Source organism: Desmodus rotundus, chromosome 4 (genome assembly GCF_022682495.2).
Source record: "Desmodus rotundus isolate HL8 chromosome 4, HLdesRot8A.1, whole genome shotgun sequence".
Taxonomy (NCBI): domain Eukaryota; kingdom Metazoa; phylum Chordata; class Mammalia; order Chiroptera; family Phyllostomidae; genus Desmodus; species Desmodus rotundus.
Window position 1 is genome coordinate 115,162,861 of NC_071390.1, and position 20,739 is coordinate 115,183,599.

General features: G+C 48.1%; 1 protein-coding gene across 3 annotated transcripts in view; it reads right to left on the bottom strand.

Moving 5' to 3' along the window:
- Positions 1 to 5,890: 5,890 nt before the first annotated feature.
- Positions 5,891 to 20,739, bottom strand: part of PROSER2 (proline and serine rich 2) — a 52,092-nt gene continuing 37,243 nt past the window's right edge. Inside the window, exons 3-6 of one of the 3 annotated variants that reach the window (XR_006653672.3) lie at positions 18,109 to 18,361; positions 15,283 to 16,351; positions 8,357 to 11,988; positions 5,891 to 7,107 (exon numbers count right to left, since the gene is read on the bottom strand). Coding sequence is in view for 2 of the 3 variants with exons in the window: in XM_045186151.3 (XP_045042086.2) it covers positions 15,321 to 16,351; positions 18,109 to 18,361 (1,284 nt within the window). In the remaining variant the exon portion in view is untranslated. Of the gene's footprint in view, positions 11,989 to 12,208; positions 16,352 to 18,108; positions 18,362 to 20,739 lie in introns of those variants that run through there. The other 2 variants (XM_045186151.3, XM_024580178.4) reach the window with 2 other exon arrangements.

Genomic DNA, 20,739 nt, shown 5'->3' on the forward strand with positions numbered 1-20,739 from the left:
CTTGCACAGCGCCCAGGGGAGGAGCGGGTGCTTTTCTCCTGTGCGTCCACATTAGTTTCAGGTCTCACACGTCGCCCCAGGTGGGTTACATTTGAGTGATCCTGCCAGCTTCAGGGCTGGTCAGGAAATTTTCCATATCTTCCCCTGGCTATTCATGCTTTCTGAAAGCAGGCTCTGTGCCAGCAGCTTCTGGTCTGAGTCATACACGCTTCACTTAGCAGCACCCAGCTCCCTGCCATGTTCCCCCCGCCCCCCGGAATCCCGTGCTGGTCTCCACAGGGGTCTGAGAGTGGCCTGGCAGGTGCCAGAGGACAGAAAAGTCTCCAGGAAGCCCTCATAAAGATAATAGGGCACTGACAACCCTGGAGGTCATCAGAGCAGGGGCCAGTGAAGCTTAAAATTCAGGGCCCTCACTGACACGGGCACTTCCAAAGCCTGTGCCATTAGGAGTCACAGTTCTGTAGTCTTTGTCTTAAAGAAGGGCCCCCCACATTGTCTAAGCCACAGGCCCCACTATCCCAGCCAGCCCTGGGTCTGATGCCGTGGGAAACATGACTCCCACTCCTGTGAGTCCCAGAGGGTGAGGACCCACGATGGGGCTCCGGTGTGTGTGAAAGCAGCTCAGCGTCACAGCGAAAGGAAAGACTGCTGGGGTTCAAATCTCAGCTCTGACATCCTACTGTGTGGGATTCTGTAAGTTAACTACCCCCTCTGTGACTCAGTTTCCTCCAGTAAAGTACCTGCCTCACCTCACAGGGCTCATGTGAGGATGAAATATGTCCTTCTATACATATGAACTCTTGTCTGTCTCTCTGTCTGTCCCTCTGGAACACAGAGGCAGACACATAGAGCACCCAGAACAGCACTTGGACCCAGGACTGCCCGCTCCATTCTCTGGGAAATGCTGCCTTGAAAGTCACATGTCCCGCAGCCCTGATTCTTCCCCTCGTTCCTCAAGGCCCAAGATTGTTCACTAAGTTCTTTGCCTTATTTAGGGAAGGTTGGTAAGACTCGTAAGGGTCCCAGAACATTTCGCTATCAGGATCTTTTGTCATGGGCTGCTTTTCCAGGGAGTGGTTTGGCCTCCCCCGGCCACACACACTTCTGTGTGCACATGGGCAGCCAGGGAAGCAAGGAGCCAGCACCCTGGGCCTGTGCTGCCTCTGGGCTCCCTGCTCCAGGGAAGGGCCGCTGTCCCCTGAATCCACGGGGGAGAAAATGAGAGGACGGAGGGCTCGGGAGGGACGAGGGTTAAGGGATAGGGATAAGGATTCAGGAAGGTTTGCTGGCTGGGAAAGTGAAGTGGACGTGCACTGGTTTGTGGAAAAGCCACAAACAGCAGCCTCAGAGGAGACTCTTACCCAGGAGGTGGCTCTGGGTTGGGCCTGGGAATTCCAAGCCGCCTGCAGGAGGTCGACCACATAAGCAATGGTGACCCCTCTTGCCACCTGTCCAGCCCACCTCCTCCCTGGTGTCGGAAAGCTGGGTGCTCACACCCTTGAACTGCACGTGTGGTTCTGTCTCCCTAGCCAGCGCTGCGACCCCAAGAATGGTTGACAGACACTGGAGGGGCTGGCCTGAAAGCGCAGCTCCTCCTGCAAGGAAACCCTCCCTAGGTGCCAGCCTGCATCCCCAGTGCCTTCCACTTTTCATTCCACCTTCCACGCTGCTCTGCTCACCACCACCATCTCCCCTCCTGCTGCTCCTCCTTGGCCCCTCCTCACTCCCAACCCACCTTCTCTGCCCCCATCATCCTCTCCGCCCCCACTCCTGAGTGAAACTACAAAATACATACTGCTGAAGCCTAAAGAGGTGTAAGTGCAATAAATATAATCAGCATGAAAAATGAGAAATAGTTTACCAGCAGATTACATATCAGGTTTAAGGACAATAAATTTACTGGGGAAAGAGCTGATGGTGGTGCAAGTCCATTTATCAAATCATGGTTGAATTCTAGGTTTGGCAAAAAATGAATGCATTCTGTGAGAACCAATGGCTCTACGGGGTTTACAGTGTAGAGTATTGTATATTTAGCTTTGCTTGTAAATTGTGTGCTACACATGCTTTACGCCAGTAAAATTGATAGTAAACACATGTGCGTGTAAGTATGCATACACGGTTTTCAGAGTCAACTGTTAATCACTAAGCTGCACAGCGCTGCCCACCCCCTTGTCAGGCTGGGTTGGCTGCCTCCTTTGCTGCTCCAATAAAGACCTGTGCAGATGGCAGCACGGCCTCCTTCTGTCTGTCTCACCTGCTGACCTTCTTGAGGACCAGGGAATCTTTGTAGCTCCACACTTAACGCAAGGCCTGGCACAGATTAGGTGTCCCTCCCCAAGTGTGATGAATTAATTCATGGATGTGTCAGCTGAGTGGGTGAGGTTGCCCTACACACTCTCCATTTGTTTCTTCTTCCTGGGCAGGGACTGCAGTTCTAGCCCTCTCGGGATGGGGTGTGGCATGTGAGGAGTTCAGTCAGGTGATGTTTACTGTAGGAGTGATGTCAGCCACTTTCAGACAAGATCCTCCAGATGCCTCTTCCTTCCCTGCTGCAGGCACCCTGGAGGCCACGTGTTCCTGGTAGGGTGGCCACAGGATGGAGGAGAGGTGCGTGACCCGCAAGGTGCCTTTGACCCAAATAGACTTTTATTTTGTGAAGCCACTAAGATCATGCAGTTTACTTGTTACCACAGCATAGCCTCACTTATCCTGACTAATTCAACGAGGAGACTGAGATGCGAGAGGTGACATGGGCCAGGTTGCATAGCTTGTCAGTGGCAGGGCCAGGCCAAGAGCCCATCTTTATTTTCTTTGTGTGTAGTGGCTCCCCCAATACATTTCTTCCCTCCCAGTTTTTCAGAAGCAGAGTGTGGATCAGGTGGGTTTTGTTGAAAGCCCCATTTCAGAGCTAGCTGGCTGGGGCCCACTCACCAGGAGGCCTCCAGAGGCACCAGCCTGGCAAGCGCACCTACCAAACATCCTCTTTCTGATGAGAAGATCAGCAGACAGATACGGCTGGTGTCGGGAATTAAAGTTCCAGGTAACTGTCATTAGCCTGGCTGTGGTTTCTCCCACAAGCACCCCTCCCCGGCCCTGTCAGCCCTGTCGTTTATCACTGCTCTCTCAGCTCATCAGGACAGACCTGGTGCTTGGACGGAGAGACACCCAGCTTTGGAAGCAGCAGTCTCAGAGCGCAGCACTAGGGGCCTCTATCAGGAAAAACTCAGTTCTTTGTTCGCACGTCCCTCCTTTGCTCTCACACCGCTGCCACACCACAGCTCTTCTGCCACCAGACGTGTGTGGGCTTTCCCCATACCAAGCAATTCTCTGCGACACCAGCTGAGCATCCTGCAATTTAACTCAATTCTGACACTTAGATCCACCTGAGACCGTGTCAGATCCCACAGGGTAAGAGCTCAGTCCAAGAAACTGCCCCTTACTTCACAATTGTGAGTAGTAGGGCCACAGGCTATTCACAGCTTCTGTCTGACTTGGCTACAAGCTGGAGGTTCCTACAACCCCCGCCCTGGGTTTGAATGGTTTGCTAGAGCAGCTCGCAGAACTCAGGGAAACACTTATGTTTACAGTTTAGTAAAGGGCACGATAAAGGGTACAGATGAACAGCCAGATGAAGAGAGACACAGGGCGAGGTCGGGGAGGGTCTGAGCGCAGGAGCACCTGTCCCTGTGGGGTTTGGGGCACATCACCCTCCCAGCATGTGGGTGTGCTCACCAGCCCGGAAGCTCTCCGAAACCCCTGTTGGGATTTCTGTGGGGACTTCCTCTGGTGGGCATGAGCAGTTATTAACACAGTCCCCAGCCCCTCCCCTCTCTGGAGAATGGGGGTGGGGCTGAAATTCCAAACTTCATGGCTTGGTCATTCTGATGACCAGCCCCTGGCCTGGAGTCCACCCAGACTCACCTCATTAGAGTAAGATGCTCCCCATGCTCTTATTACCTAGGAATTTATGAGGCGTTGGGAGTGCTGTGTCAGGGACATGGTCAAAGGGCAGATTTTAAGACACGAGATGCTCCTAGTGCTCTTCTTGAGGAACTCTGTGCCAGGAACCAGATGCAGAGACCAATATACGAGGTCTTCCCAGAAGGTATCCAGCCATGTAATATGAAAAATAGAGACATTTATTGAAGAAGACACAAGATACAAGAAACATTGTACATAGGACAGTAACACCTCAGTCCCTTTCAAAGTAGGCACCTTGAGACCTCACACAGTTCTCCCAATCGTCATCAGCTGCCCCATCATATTTCCCTGAATCTCATCAATGGTCTGAAATCACCTTTCAAAGGTGATTTTAGTTTTGGAAAAAGCCAGAAGTCACAGGGCAACAAATCTGGGCTGTAGGGGAACTGAATCACCTGGGTGATTTGATGTTTCACCGGAAATGTCTGCATGAGACGTGATGCGTGAGTGGCACATTATCCTGATGAAGCTGCCAATCACCAGGTGCCCATAACTGTGGCCTTCTGAATCATCCAAATAGTTTATGTGGAGGAATATTCAAGCTTAATGCAAAATCTGATGCAGATTCGTTGCTCTACTCACTCAGTCATTTTGAATGCGACAACCACACAGTACACATGCTCACTCAACAGCATCTACCACCCCCCACTGACTAGTACAGTGAAGTCGACATTGTTCACACATGCACATTCCAGTCCACTCTCCTTGGCTGCCGGGTTACATCAATATTGTGCAAACTGTTCTTGTTACATTACAGTGACTGGATTTTTTATGGACAGACCTCATATATTTTCTCTTATCTCACAGGCCCCAAAGGACAAGCAGAAGAGAAAGGGTCCTCATTTGCAGCTGGAGAAGCCTTAGCTCAGTCCCACAAACATGTGCTAAGTGTGGATTATGTGTCGGGCATAGTGTAGTATGTACAGCATATAGTGTGTACAGCTAGTATAGCACAGGTAGTGTATGTGCAGTGCAGTGTAGCACAAATGATATGCATGATGTGGGGCAGTAGTGGTGTGCATGGTATGAGATGTACAGTAGTGCACTATACTAATAAAATGTGACTAATGTAGTATTAGTTTAGCATAGCATAGAGCTTTTTTTGTCTCGTTCCTTCCTCCCCCAAAACATGGTGATTTTCCCTTTCTTTGATTGCAAACCACAATGCTGGAACCATCTGGCTGAAGCCCTGAGTGGTGGGGTGACATGAGGGGTGAGCTGGCACATTCCTGACTCGACCTGCCTGGTGATGACGTGGCATTCCCCTTCCTTGGTCCACCCGTCCCGCATTCCATTCATACTCCTCTCCCAAGCACTGTTCTTGGCTTTGCTGTTTGTTTCTGTCTTTGCCACTAGGATGTAAGCTCCTTAAGAGTGGGTCTGTTTTGTGCTTTGCTTCTGTTGTGCTGTACCCCAGTGTCTGGAAAGGTACCCGAGTGTTTGTGGAGTGACAGCTGGCCTGCAGGCTGCATGGGCAGGGACCGCACCCTTGCTGACAGTCCCCCCCCACACACAAGGTTTAGGTCAGTGACTGCGCCTCTCAGGTGCAGCCCGTCCTAACTGCTTCAGTGCCCACTTGCCCCTGGGTCTTTGCACAGCCAGGCCGTATGCCCGGAATCTCTCACTGTTTAGTCACTTAAACTTCTGAGCGCCCTTCAAGTCCGCTCGGTCTCGTTCTCTGACCAGAAGTCTTCCCTGAACATCCCCCTCCTCTGTCCCTTGGCCTCAGTATTTCCCCTTTATAGTACTATCATGTCTTCTTTCAAATACCGTATTTGTCTATCTTCTTCCTCAACTGTCAGCTTGGGAGGATGGGACTGTGTGCGCCCTGCTCACCACTATATCCTCAGCCCCTGGGGCACACATAATAGGTACTCAAATACTCGTAGCCAACAGCCAACGCAGCCAACGCAGCCACAGCCAACTTGTGACCTCTTGATCCATCCAGGGAGACCCAGGGATGCAGGTCCTTGTCTTGTCAAGGGTTCCCACCAATCATCTCCCACATAGTCGTCATGGATGGGACCAAGAAAGTGGCCCGAGTCTATTTTTTTCTTTCTCTCCCCACCCCTTTCCTAAAATAAGATTATCTGCTTTCTAAATTGTAAATGTAATGTACACTTATTGTAAGGCTCCTGAGCTACTTTTGTCTTTTACTGTTCACATACCTATTCAATGGAAGAGCTATTAATTGAATACCTACTGTGTGCCAGATGCCACACTAGACACAGGGGAAGCAAAGATAAATAGGACCTGGTCCCTACCCTCTAGGATATTACAGCCAGCACCTATTTGGCATCTTAGGTTACTCTGTCCAGCTGTGCACCTTAGGAGAAAGGGTCTGTTTTCTGTCTACAAGCCCAGTGAGTGCATTAGAATCACATGGAAATCTGTTAAAACTGGATTCCTGTGTCCCATCCCCAGAGCTTTCATTCTGTAGGTCCTGGGGTGAGTCTGCTAATTTTCATTTCTACAAATTTCCTTTTTATTTTAAAAGATTTTATTTATTTATTTTTTTAGAGAGGAAAGAGAGGGAGAGGATCATCTATCAGTTGCGTCTTGCTCGCCCCAACTGGGGACCTGGCCTGCAACCCAGGCATGTGCCCTGACCAGGAATTGAACCAGTGACCTTTCATTTCACAGGACGGCACCCAACCCACTGATCCATACCAGTCAGGGTTCTGCAAGTTTTCTGATGATGTTTACTTTGCCAGCCAGGGGCCCACACTATGAGAACCATTGCCCTGGATCCTACTGCTCTTTCCATTTTCAGAAGTTTTGCACATCTGTTGTCTCATTTAGTCTCTGAATCTCTCATCCATGCACCATAAGTGCACACACGTGGTGAGAGCGAAGGTTGAACCTTAAGCCCAGACTTCCCACAGAATGCTGTCTGCTCTGAGTTGTACCAGGTGGCCTCTGAACAGTCTCCTGCCACAGGGGTACTGCGAGGGCTGGGCTGTGTCCAGGTGAAGGAAGTGAAGGTTGTGTTGCACAGGAAGGCTCCAGGAGGACATTTCTGAGAGGGAGGCAGAGTCTGCTGCTCCATTCTGGAAGGAGAGCTGGTGCTGGCCAACACGGGCTGAGAGGCAGCCACTTGAAGGAAGAATTACTGGGCTTCTCTACCTAGACCAGGGAGGAGAGGAAGGTGGAGGTGATCCTGCAAAGGGAGGGGGAATGCCGGGGGGCCTCCTGACCCAAGGCAGGTTTAACTGGGATCTGGATCATTCCACCTGCTTCTCAGAGACCTCTCTGGGAGCTCTGGCTGACAAGGCAGGGAGGGGCTGGCTGGGAGTGCGCTGTGTGGGGTGGAAAGTCTGAGGGCTGCAGCCCGGCCAGCCCAGCAACTCAGAATAAATACTTCCTCCTCAAGGCGGCCAAGGGGCTCTGGCCGGACAATCCCCCAGTGTTCCCTGGAGTCTTTGGGGCGCTGTGCTGGGCGAGGCACTTCCTCCTGTGGGAGGAGGCCTCAGGGGCAGGGCTGGGCCCAGCTCTGAGAGGAGAAAGGAAAGGAGAGGTGGAAAAGTGTGGACTTGGATGGGGGAGTGCTCCGATGCTGTGTATCTAAGCAGGAAGCCAGACCTGCCCAGCCTCAGGGAAGGAAAATAAACTCTGGAGACCTATTTTTAGAAAGTGGCAAAACCCTGCTTCTCAGTAGGCAGGGCAGTTTAGATCTAAAACTGCTTCTTTGCTAAGGTAACTGAAGTAAGTGTGAGCGCGGGGCTGAGGGGGTCAGTGGTGTCCGAATGAGGCTGTCAGGCTGGTGCCTGCTCACTGTCCATGCTGCGGGGCTTGCTCAGGCCATTCCAGAAAGCTGTATAGGAAGTATGGCGTGGCCTTGGTGGTGGCAGTGAGGATGGTGATGGTGATGGTGATGATGATAGCAATGGTGAAGACAGTGACGATAATCATGGTGGTGGTGATGATGATGGTGATGGTGACGGTGATGGGATGACAGTGAAGTATGTGCCAGGCAGACACCTGACACCTGTGGCCTCATTCAGCCTTACCATTCACTCCCTGTGAGGCAAGTGTGGTTTGTCCCCATTTTCTCAGATGAAGAAAGTGAGTCCCAGAGAGGTCAGGTCACACAGCTAACGACTACAGGACTGGGACTCAGGCTCAGGTTTGAGTAACAGCAAAGCCTGCTGCACGTGGACCCACGACGAAATCTTGGAATTGGAAGGGGTGACACTGAGTGCCGTTCCTGCTGCTTCCCTCGCGCAGAGCACTCCCCAGTCACTGCCTGCACCTCACGTCTGGGAGAACAGCCTATTTTATTTTGCATTCTATTTTCTGCCAGCTCTAAGTGCTGTAAGATTCCCATAGCGAGCCGAGACCTCTCCACGTGACCTCTGAGGCCACACCGAATTACCTATCACAACAGCCAAGCCCCTGGAGGCAGCTCCCACAGCCTCTTCAGCATTCCGTGTGCAGGTTTGACAGGCTCGGTCCTTCAGGCTGTCTCTGCTCCGTACAAAGCGCAAGGGTTGCGGTGTGGAGTCTGGGACCAAGCAGATGACACTTAAAGCAAAAGACACCTTTGAAGGTGGATATGGCTTCTAGAAAGAGCAAATGGTCATTTGGAATCAAGACTGTCTGAGCTGGGTGAATGAGCTGAGAAAAACTTACATTTAAAAGATAAAACTGAGCAATTAAAAAATCTTGCCCAAACTGGCACTGAAATTCCTTGAAGAAATGTTGAAAACCACAGTTTAAACGATAATTAAACATTACCAGATGAAGTGTACAGCCTCCAAGGCAAGGAGATGCTCAGTTCTCTGGAAGCAGGTACATTCCCAGTAAAATGCAGACAAAAATTTCAACAGTGCCGCTGACGAATATTGGCAGAGTTGTAATAATTTAAGACATGACTGGAGAGGGAACACCAGTTTGCCTTGCAAGTGTGTCACGGTGGGAATGTGGCTCAAGATGTAAAATGGTGACATCAAGTCTCGCCTAGCACCCTCCTGAGGTGTTCCCACCTGAGCTGGTGGCCTCTGCTGGAGGTGAGGCTGGGGCTTGGCCTTGGCAGTGGCCACTCCGCCGTGTCCTGCTTGGGGCACCCCTGCTCAGTACATCCGGGTCCTGGGCCTCCCACTGAAGCTTGCCTGTCCAGTAACATGCACAGGTCCAAGGCCTGCCAGGAAGCAGGCCGGGCAGTTTCCCCCGAGCTCATCCAGCTGTGCTGTGAACTGGAGTCTTGCACAAGGGTCTACTGGAAACCACAACTGGTGATTCTGGATTCCAGAACCAAGTCCTGAGGGAGTGAGAGAGACGGAACCAAAGGAACAGCTTTGAACTGGATCCCCCAAGACAGAGGTCACATGCAGCAGATCCGAGGAACCCCAGCCCAACTGGCAGGGCCCTTCTGAGGCCCGTGCACCACCTGCTCCCTCTCCTCTCTCCAGGTCTCTGCCACCCACCGGAAGGCTCTTCCTGCCAGGCCTGACTTTGCAAAGACACGATCTTCACCCGTCTTTCCTTCTTGTCCCTGAAGACAAGTCCCCAGTGCCTACTATCAGTGGAAACCCAACTATAAATCAGGGACGAGCTGAAGCGAGTGCGGGGCAGAGTGTGATGACAGCATGGGAGAGGGCCCTGTTCGACTCAGGAAAGGCTCTGTGGAAGAGAACGAGATGGCAGTGCGGGTGACCCTGCGGAGGGCTAGTCCCACACTCAGTAGAGGGACAGCCGGAAGGCATCAGCTTCACGGTTTCACAGAAGGCAGGGTCGAGGGAGTTTGCAGCCACTACAACCAGGGCATAGACCCAGTAGCCCCCAAGGGGCCCTGGTGAAGAGGAGAGAAGCCTGCATTTTCTCATCGGTGAGTGGGTACGGCAGCCCCACCCAGTAGTGGGTCATGGGGAATAAGTGATAACATTCAGCACCACTCACAGCAGAAGGAAATGAAGCAACGATCTGCTGAACACATGAATAAATGTCGTCATATTCAGCTTCGCCTCCTATGCTTCCCAAATGAAGACAAGTTTCAAACTACTGTTTTACATTATGAACATTTTTAGTTCAGTTCACTTGGCCTTTAAGACTGGACTGAAAAATAAGGAGCCTTGGCAGGTCTCACAAGCACGTGGGCTGTGAGTTGGGAAGAGCACCATCGGTGCGCCTGAGCCCTGAATGTGGAGAGCAAGCCTAGGAGGACAAGGCCCAGGGCAGCAGGGCCCTTGCCCGGAAGGGAGGGGGCCCTCCTGAGCCTTCCTGTTCTTTGACAGAAGTTACTGCCCCCAAATTCAAAATGCTTAGATACCAAGCAAATGGCCAAGTAAAAAGATACATTTAATCCTATTTCATGGACCAAGAAATTGTTGTACAACAGGAGAGCTAGTTGGAAGCCCAAGAGAACCATGCAGAATTGCCATCCCAGTAACTTGTCAGGGGTGTGGGTTCCATGAGGAATTACCTAATTCTATAAAGGCCGCAGAGACCTGGAAATGTCGTTAAAGACAAGGACAAGCCTTCTGTGGCAGGTCTCAGGGCTCAGGGCGAGTACACAACATCACCACCACAACAAAATCAGGAATGCTGAGGATAGAAACCAACCAGTCTCTGGAGGGGCTGGTGTACAGGCGAGTGCAAGCACACACGTGCAAGCACACACATGCACAGAGCTCCTTGTTCTCTGGAGGCCTTTACACCTGATACATGGATTCCTTGTTCATTCAGCCCCACCCCTTAAAAGTATTTCTAGTTCTTAGGTTACTCCCCTTGGCAGCTCTGCTTCACACACAAATACTCAAGGTTTATGAAGTGTGACCTGTTTATCAATGACTGAGTTCCATTAACCGCAGCTTCCACCCAGCTGGACCAGCACAGCTGCCACCTTTCCTGGGGGCAGGGCGGTGGCGTGAGGGTGATCACCGAATCTGAACCCAAGACACCACACTTGGAGCTCCAGCAAGGAGACCCTGAGGCCCTGCTCAAAACCAGGCAGGTTTCCCCTTCAAAATGCTAGCTGAACCTCACTCAGAAGCCATGGTCTGCTGGTAAAGAGCTGGCCGAGATGGTCCTGAAGAAGCAGTAGGAATCTGAAAAACCTATACCGTGCTCAATCAATGAGGCTGGGGATTCCTCCTGACGGCTTCACTCTTGATCCCAGTGTGTTTGGAGAAGGACCTGTGTGCGACCATGGCAGTGGGGATGACAAGGAATGAGGAGGCGAAAAGCATACCGGGGGTATCCCAGGCTTGCTCAATTCTCCAGAGAGGGTGGGCCCTGCTTCTACCACCTGCTTCCTAGGGCGATTTGGGGTCTGCCCCCCTTCCAGGCCAGAGAATTCCTACATTTGTCATTTAGGCTTTCCAGGTCATTTCTGGAAACCACCAGGTTCCCCCTTTTAGCTCATTGTTGAATACAAAGTTCAGGCCACTTAGATAAGAAGTGAGCCTGAAGTAAATCTGTACAGAGCAAGCTGGACAGGGCTGAAGTGATGGTACCTTCCGGGCAGGCTTGGCCTGGCTCCGGGGGCCATCGGCCGCCCCCTCAGCTGGGCAATAACCAGGAAGGAGAATGAGCCTGCTGACGACAGCAGTGACTGGCATTTCTTAAGTCTTACTAATTTAGAATGTGTAGGAGAGCTCTCTTTCTTTGACTAAAGAGACATTTAAAAAGGACTGCAGCTGTCACACACAAAGGCTGGTCGTTTCATGCTAACAAGTGTGGGACAGGGAGCGTTCCAAGGTTATCATCCTTTCCTCGTGCAGATAGATGGGGTTTCACCCATGTGGCGTTTTTACTCAGCGAAGAGGGTGATTCTGGCAATTCTGGAGCAGGGGGGAAAGCAGGACCTGGGCAGGGACTGCAGGCGGTGGGGCCGCCCAGGCGGTCCTCCATTTCAAGTCCAGTCTCAGAGCTCCAGTTTTCCCAGGACAGCACAGCCCAGAGCTCGGCTTTCTCTTTTCTCAGATATCTGAAAGCAGGGCTTGTCCAGCGAGTAGATTAGAAAAGGATATGGAACTTGTTCCCCGTGCTTTTAAGCAGGGAAAAAGCCTGTTGTGAAGAGAAGAAACAAAACCTGTTTGGTGACTTGTCATTTCAATGAAAACACGAACCTTTCACAGGTGAGCATTCCCCCACACTCCTCCCCTTCCTCCTGCCACCCAGGAGCTCCCGGATCCCAGGCCACAGGTGGGAGCAGGAAGAAAAAGAAAAAAAAAAACCCAAGCCCTGCTCCTTCAGAGAACACAAGGATTTGGTGCAAACATTTAAGAACCCAAGGGAGCAGTTTAGGGAAAAAAAGTTTATTAAGCTTGTTCTTTCAGGGCGATAAAATACACTCAGAGAGCAACAGTGCCTCGTTCTGCCACCTCGTTAGGAAAACAGCATAGCAGTTATGAGTTCCTTGATAAGAGCAAATTGTTTTCATATTTATCTTAGTTGCCTCTGTTTATTACTCTTGAATAAACATAAGGAACCGATTTCACATAGCCAAAGCTGTGGGAATTTAATGAAAATAATACATTTCTGATTTTTACGAATAAAAAGGTCCACCCTGTTCTGTAAGGCCTTGCTTATCAACTCCACGAACCTCTTCATGAAAGCTTATTTCAAGTGGGGAGCCTACACGGGGAGCCGCTCCCCACCCTGCCCCCGGCTCCCCCGACCCCCATCAGGGATTGTGAAGGAAGAATCCTATATTGTCAAAGTCAGGACAAGGAGCCAGCACACAGCGCGGCCCGGCCTGCACCGGGCACATCCTTGGGCTCAGAGACACTCATCCGAGGAGCCCCAGGCTGCGCATTTCTTCTCAACCACCTCACAGGATGAGAATGTGAGCTGGGACAGAAAAGCAAAAATCAACATTTCTGCTAGTTTTGTGAAGATGAGTGTGCACACCAGGAACCAAACACAGGAGAAGAGAGGAGGAACAGGGGGAGAGATGGAACAGACCCTGTTACCCTGGCAACTGCAAAGTATTACAGGCTACAGGTGAGACTCTGGTTGGGCCATTTGTATATACCTTCCTAAAAGCAAAATAATGTTTCCCTGATTTTAAGATAAAGAGTTTCAACAAAGGGAGACTGATTTACAAGTATCACTTGAAAAAAAAAAACTGGACACTTAAGATTCATCTTTCCTTTTCATTACAATTTTGCTTTGCAATATGGTCCTTAAAATTCCTTTGGCGACCCTTTAAGAATGTCCTATCACGCAGTATGGCGAGAAAACTAACAGCCTTCAGCAAACCAGCTGTTTTTGTTAACACAAAGCACACACAGACAGGTTACTTCATCAGCAGCTACAATTTCAACCTTGTACAAAATGTATGGCTTTAATTTCTAGCGTTTGGGCACAAGAAATGACCAGAATAATAGTGAGTATAATTACAGATAAATAGGAAGTAGAAATTATGAATACATATAAGGAAAGAATATAACCATTTAAAAGAAAATAATTGAGAATAAGTATAAAATGTAAAAACAAAGTTGTTTATATATAAGATAAATTTCAATTTATTTTCAAAAATGTCATTATGAGAACAAATATACTATATATAGTCAAGTTCACCCTAATCACGATAAAGACAGGATAAGATAAAAAGAAATAATCCTCATATATAAAGGGTATTTAGAATGTCAGCCATATCAAGACACTCTGTTTTTAAACACTGTATAGGGCATCTCACTTTGTAAAAAGATAATCCAGCCCTCAAGAACCCTTTAACCAAATCCAATATAAACAGGAGTAAAATAAAACTACTTTAAAAACGTATTTAAATTAAGACCATTAAGAATCCATGATATTATTTCAGGAGGACAAGGACTGGCAAAAACACTAAATACTGTATAGTTCGAAGAGAAAACAAAAATTACAATCATTTTATGTAACTTACAAGGCAAGTTGAATACTATGAAAAATATCCTTCACAGCACATTTTAAAATTCGAATTAAAATATTACTCAACAGGAAAGAAATAGATTCTGTGACAGTAGCTGAGACATAATAACAAAAGAGCGTGGTATCTAAGGGTGGCCCTTTCCAGTCTATTATTAGAGGTTTAAGATGTCAGCCTTAAGTAGTTCTGATAATAACACTTGCGGCTACAACTCAGCGTGTGGGATGGCGTGGGAGCAAACTAGTCCTTCTCATGCAGTGTCACCTAGTTCGCTGGCTTTTTCCCTTTTAAATTAATCCTGAGATCTTGCTCACAAAACACATGGGATCTGAAAAATCTTTTGTCTCCTCCTGTTTACTAGCTACCTTGGAAAATGCAGAACTAAAATTAGGTGATCAATTAAATCTTTGAAAATGTTCTTCACTAAAAAAAGAAAGGATTTTGCTTATCTGGAACCTTACTTGGAATATTACTTTAACCGGGAACAGAACACACATTGCAGAAGAAAAAAGACATGGACTCACCAAAATACTATGCGGACGTGTCCTTAAAAGACTTCCATGTTAGGAAGTAACAGTTTCTGTGTCATTTGTCCCCACCCAGATGGCTGTGTCTATCAAGAGTATAGGGTTTTAGGAAGTTTATATATATGCGATGATGAACATGTATGTGCCCACGCAGCACCTATATATATGTATATGATAACATGTTTCTATAAACATTATGTACACGCATATACACAATAAGTGCTCATACACACGTCTCCCAGACAGACCCTTCAGTGTGATGAGACTTGTGTTCTTTAAATTACCACCCTTTCCAAACTCAACCTTTCTATTCCACTCTCACAACTCAAAATTATAGTACATCCTACTCTAAACACTTTTTAGGTTTCAATTAAAAAAAAAAAAACTAGGCAAACCAAATTCTATCAATATACAAAGGCATACTTAGGGCTAACATACTGCCCTTTACCCTTCAAAAACAAAACACCAAAAATGTATTTTAAGACACTATGAAAATTTAACAGTTTTTAACATTTTCTTAGAAAAGGAGAGGAGATCCCTATCTTGGAGACCTGGGTATGAGAGACCTAAACTGGCTTTCATGTAGATATGCTTGGGATCAAAGGCTGGATTAGAGACTTGAGAATAACAAGTCAGACCCAAGCCCCATCCTCCCGAATCCACAAAGTAGATGGAAGCAACAAATCACACAAACCTCTCTGAGTTCTTGGGAAAAAAGGACGATATGGGGCCAGCCCTCGTTCACAGAGGGAAATCCCAGCTCAGGGGTGGGATGGGAGTGGGGCAGTCCTTTCTGTTCTCAGCCCCTGGCCCAGACTCCTGAGTCCTGGTACCTGTCACCGCTGGTCCTCAGAAGGGCACAGCCATTGGGATGGTTGTGACTACTCTTTACAGCGCACTGCTACTTTGGCCCAAACAAACCTGGCTGTCTTCCTCCTCCAGCCCCGACTTGCTCTCCATCACAAGTTCTCCTTCAGCAGGCCGAGCTTCCGCAGGGCCTCCCGGCGGGCTTCCTCAGTGGAGCCTCGGCCAGCGAACTGGACAGTGATGCCCTGGGGTCTGAACCCCACGGCCCTGGGCAGCGAACCTGCCCGCTTCCTAGCATCCTGCCCGCAGTCTGGTGGCCGGTGCTCGTACAAGCTCTTGCTGGCGTTCTGGCGTGCAAGTTTACTGGTGAGAGCCGGGTCTGGATGGAAGGTGACAGTTTTCCCAGTAGAGAAAAAGCCACCAGGCTCACTCTTTAGGACATCGTGGATGCTCTGGAAGCCATTGGCCAGTGGTGGGGTCTGCTCCGTCTGCACGCCTCTGGACTGCTGACTGCTGGGCTGCCCTCCCGCCCCTGTGGACACGGCTTCCTGGATGGTGCCTGGCTTGCTCTGGTCATGTGTCCCCTGCTCTGGCGAGATGCTTCTCCTCTGCTCAGGGAGATCACCCTTTTGGGCCCGATCTTCCATTTCTCCCAAGGAGAGAAAAGAGACACCGTTAATGTTGGCCAGGACCCGGGCCTTCCGCTCCTGCACATTGACCGCTGCCTTGGAGATGGTCTTGTTGAACTCCTTCCCGGCACTGTTGGTCACACTGATGTTGCTCGGGAAGCGGTGGACCTTGGGTGCAGGCTGTGCCGTATGTCTGTGCCACAACGAGTGGTCTCCATTTCGAGGGGCTGTGGAAGTCAGTGTCCTCCATTCTCCAGGCCTGCCCTCCTTCGAGGGAGAGGTAGGAGAAAGTGCTTCATTTCCTGCCAACTTCTCAGAAATTTTCTGGGCGATAATAAGCGGAGTGGGAACCGAGCGGGGCAGTTTTGGGTGCTCTGCTGGAGGAGAAGCAGAGAGCAGCTCTTTCCTGGGATGGGCTGGCGCTGCTGGGACAGGCAGGGAAGGTGGCTGAGGAGGGGCCTCTGGAACTGTGGACTCTGGTTGGGGAGAAATCTCTATACCTTGTGTTCTGAGCTCCAGGGCAGGAATGTCTTCCTTTCCACTAGGTCCAGCCCCTGAGAAGTAGGGAGAATCCTCATAAGCTTATGTGACCTTATGTAAATATTAACACATTACATTTCCTTTCCACTGAGTTGAAAAGGGTCTCAAATGGATGTAATTCCAACTTCAGCAGTACCTCCTATAAACTAAACTCCCTCTATCCCTGTCTCCTGGGCTAATGAAACAGAACAGAGTACATGATTCTCATAACCACAGGATGAGAAAGTAAAGGACTGCCGGGTCAGAAAAGGTCAGCACCTGGGAAGCACATGGTAAAAGCAACCTTCTCTGCAATGGAAATGTTTCCTGACAGGCCCAGGTGGGATTTACACGCCAGCCATGGAGCCTTTACTACCTCCGAGTGTACAGTGACCGCAGAATGCCTAGCACTTCTCCGCCCTTCGATTCCCATACCTGTCTCCTGCTGCAGAACTGCAGGCTGTGTCTCACTTATCTTTGTATCGCAGAACCTCACATGATGCCTGGCACACAGTAGGCACTTAAAATTGTTTTGAAAATACCATGTTAGGGAAGTGAAGGGCATATGATCTGACATTTTTAAAGGAACAGCTGGTTCAAATTTTAGGAAGTATACTTTAAAGAAGTGTGACAAAAATAGGGATTTCATACTAAGCCTCTTCTTTAAAGAGATGGCTGCAAACTAAGCTCCATCTTTGGAATCTATGGCCATAGTATGTGAAATTGGGTGTAACACAGCACTGCTTACAAATAAAAAAGGAAAAAATATTTCTAGAGGCTCATGACAAATGGCAGTATTTTGTAGTTAGCAGAGCTAAATTATTTTCCTTTCTAGTTTTTCCTCATCATTACCAATCCTTATCCCCTTGACCACATTTATTTCTAATTAGGAAGAAAAATGGAAGAAAATTTTCTCCTTGTCCCTCTCCTTTGGTTCCATCACAGGACTTGATGGGCAAAGAGCGCGCCTCTCTTTTGATGCTGCCCTGAGTAAAGCGTAGGTACAAAGAGGGTGCAGAGCTGAGTTTTTGTTTTGGTCTTTTCCTGTTTTCCTGAGCCAGCTGTCTTTGCATGTCGAATACCCACCTTGGAAAGTCATGCTGCAGCGACAGGGGATAATCTTGCGCAAAAAGTGAGATTAAACTTCAAGGGCTAAAATACAAGTACCTCATATGTTTTCTTCCTATAATGAATTGTTACCTGGAAGCTACTTCCAATTTCCTTTCTTTTTAATACAGAGAGACAAGCTATCTGTATGCCCAGTGAGTCTCATTCTTAATTCTAGCCCTTTTGGAATTTCCTTTCATGTGTCCTCATCCTAATATGCTAAGAAAATACCCACTTACCGTATTTTGCCGTGTATAACGGGCACCATGTTTTGGCCCAAACTTTCAGGAAAAAAAAATATTTCAATTTTTTCATTCAATTATTTATTTGTCTATATGGAGAAACAAAACAGATTATCATATTGCAGGGTATTATTTTGTATACAGATATCGTTATTGCTTTCTAATTACATTTTTAACACATGAGCATAAATAAAAGAATTAAAAACATTCTGATAGATATGGAATTAGGACTACCCATGTATAATGCATACCCTTACTTTTCCCTCAAAAATTTGGGCAAAAAGAATGCATATTATATACGGCAAAATACGGTAGCTGGACAAACTACCCTACAAGAACCAGATAAGCCCCAACAGCCTTCACAGCGCAGACACAGAGAGCAGTGCCTCTGTCGTGTAAAACACACACAGCCAGCCAGAGCCGGCAGGGGCTCCACTCCTCACCTGCTGCTTCGTTCACTCCCGGAGGGTGCTCGGGTTCCCCAGCCGCAGGTACTGGCTGCACTAAGTCAATGACATCTTCTGGCTCCGAGGGGCTGGGAGTGCTCCCTTCCAGAGACGGTGGGGAGTGGCAGTGTACTCCACTGTCACAGAGGACTTGCTCCTCAAAGTCATCCTCTAGGGAATCAATAGTCTCTTCAAAAAACAGGATGACGTCCTTCTCCTCATGCGTGAGGTACTTCAGGCTCTCATCATCCTATATAATAGGTTTGGGGATTGGGAATGGAAGAGATAAAACAAATAGTAGTTTCACTGAAGGAAAAAACACCAGGACCAAGTCTGGATAGATACAGAGCCCAGGGTAGCATTCACGGCACTGGAAAATTTCCCATGTGGGAGAGTCTGCCGTTCAGGCTACCTCGCTGACAAACCTGTGCCTGTTTGACCCTCACCCTTTTACCTGTATGAAAAAGGAGGATGTCAAAAAGGTACAGAAATAAAGGATCCTAGGCCCTGTTGTTAGCTCTATTCCTGTGGTTCCTAGTGAGTTGATAAGAAAGCAATTATTCTTCAGTGCCTTCTTGGGAACGCTGTTTGCAACTTACTGCTTTCAGACACACTTGCTTTCTCATAATAGCAATGCGGGACTCTGCTTGAAGATGGTGAGCTCACATATTTATGTCTTCCTCCAGAAACCTCACTAACAACAATGGGACTTATTTTCTTTAAAAAGGCACAAATCATAAAGACAAAAATAATAGGAAAAGAGATGACAGCAACAAAATTTGGAAAGTTAGATAGCAGGACAGGTGTAATTGACTCAGCACACCCAAGAAAGATTAGTTTTAGTCAGCAGCAGGGAAAGCCACTAAGCAACCTGCTGAGTATGTGAGGGCTTCCCCTGGTCCTGGGGGGCTTCCCACAGTCCTGGGAGGCATCCCTGAGGCCCAAGCACTGGCGGTGCTGAGCGGTTCTGAAGTGTGGCAAAGAGCAGACCAGGTTAAAAGGCTCTCTCAGAAGCAATTAGATCACCCAAATAGAAAGGTAGACATTTTTTTCTTAAAGATAAAAGAGAGATTTGAAGTAGGCAACATGAAACAGCACTGGCACAAAGGACCACACTGAAAATGGGAAGTAAACGAGACCAAATTGATACTCTGCAGAGAAGATGGGAAGAGTCTTCTCTGGGGATTTGAATGGTCCAAGGGCCAGAAGGGCCGACACCACAGATGCCCAACAAAATAGCTCAGCTAGATTGCTCTGCAGTGCAGAGCAGTCAGCAAAACCCAGCAGATAATTTTTTTCCAGCAGATAATTTTTAATCAGGTTCTTAACATTCTACTCATACGTATTTGCATAGAGCTAATGATCCCTAAGCAGCTGAGAAAAACCTCTAACATGAGAGACATATCAAAACAAAACAAAAATAAACAAAATTACTTACAAAAACCTATGTAGAATGATGAAAATTTCAAAAAGATGATCACTAATATCCTCAGAGAGATAAGAGATACTGAATCTGTAAAAAATATGCTATTTTGAAACTAGAAAACAAAAAAGAGCTCTTAGAAATTAAAATTATGACAGTAGAAATAAAAGCCTAGAAAATGAAGTAGAGACACTGGAAAAGTATAACAAAAGTAAAAAAAAAAGAGTCTCTTTTTAAACAGAGAAAAAAAGAAAACCAGAGGAAAATGGTCAGAGGTCCAACATCTGAATAATGGGGGTTCCAGAAAAAGAAATCAGAGAAAAACCGAAGGGAAGGAATTACCAAAAAATAAGTAAAATAAATAAAGTGTCCTCCAACAGAAGGATCAAAAGGGGCCACGTGAATAACCTAATGAACAAGAACAACCTAAACTGTGCCAAGGTGCATTACTGTGACATTTCAGCACACTAAAGACCTCTTTCAAGAAAAGATCTTGAAAGCTTCTCAGAGTGAAGAAAGAGGCCACATAACAAGAGATCAGGAGACAAAACAGCACCAGCACCTCTCAGCAGCAACACTGGAAACCAGAAGACAATCTTGTGATTCCTTCAAAGTCGTAAATGATCCACAGAACTTCTGGTCAAGATGAAGGAGGTAAACACAGTACTTGCATCCTTCCACAAGTACATCAAAATTACAACTAAACTATATAACAATCAATTCAGAACCACCTGAAATCCAGCTGAATGGAAGTCCTACAAACTAGGGATATAAGGAAGCCATTTTGAGACTGGTAGGAGGGGCAGAGACACAGAATGGGCTGGTCCCACACACAAGTGTGGCAGATAAAAGTTGGGAGGGGTATCTTAGCTGCAGAGGGGCCCCCTGAGGAGTCAGGGGGCTCAGTCCCACACCAGGCCTTCCAGCCCAGGGTTCCAGTGCCAGGAAAGGAAGTTCCCCTAACTTCTGGTTCTAAAAATCAATGGGCATGGTAGCTGAGTGAAATAGAGGGCTTCTAGAGTCCCAGGCAGTTCCTCTTAAAGGAACTGTGTACACACTTACTCAGACACAGCCCTTTTGAGCTCCAGCACTGGGGCAGCAGCTCGAAAAGCTGCAGGGGCTTCTGAGGAGTAACTGAATTGTCTGACATCAGGGACAGCCTTCTCCCAGAGACCATTGTTCCTTTGATGAGCCTTCTCTACTCA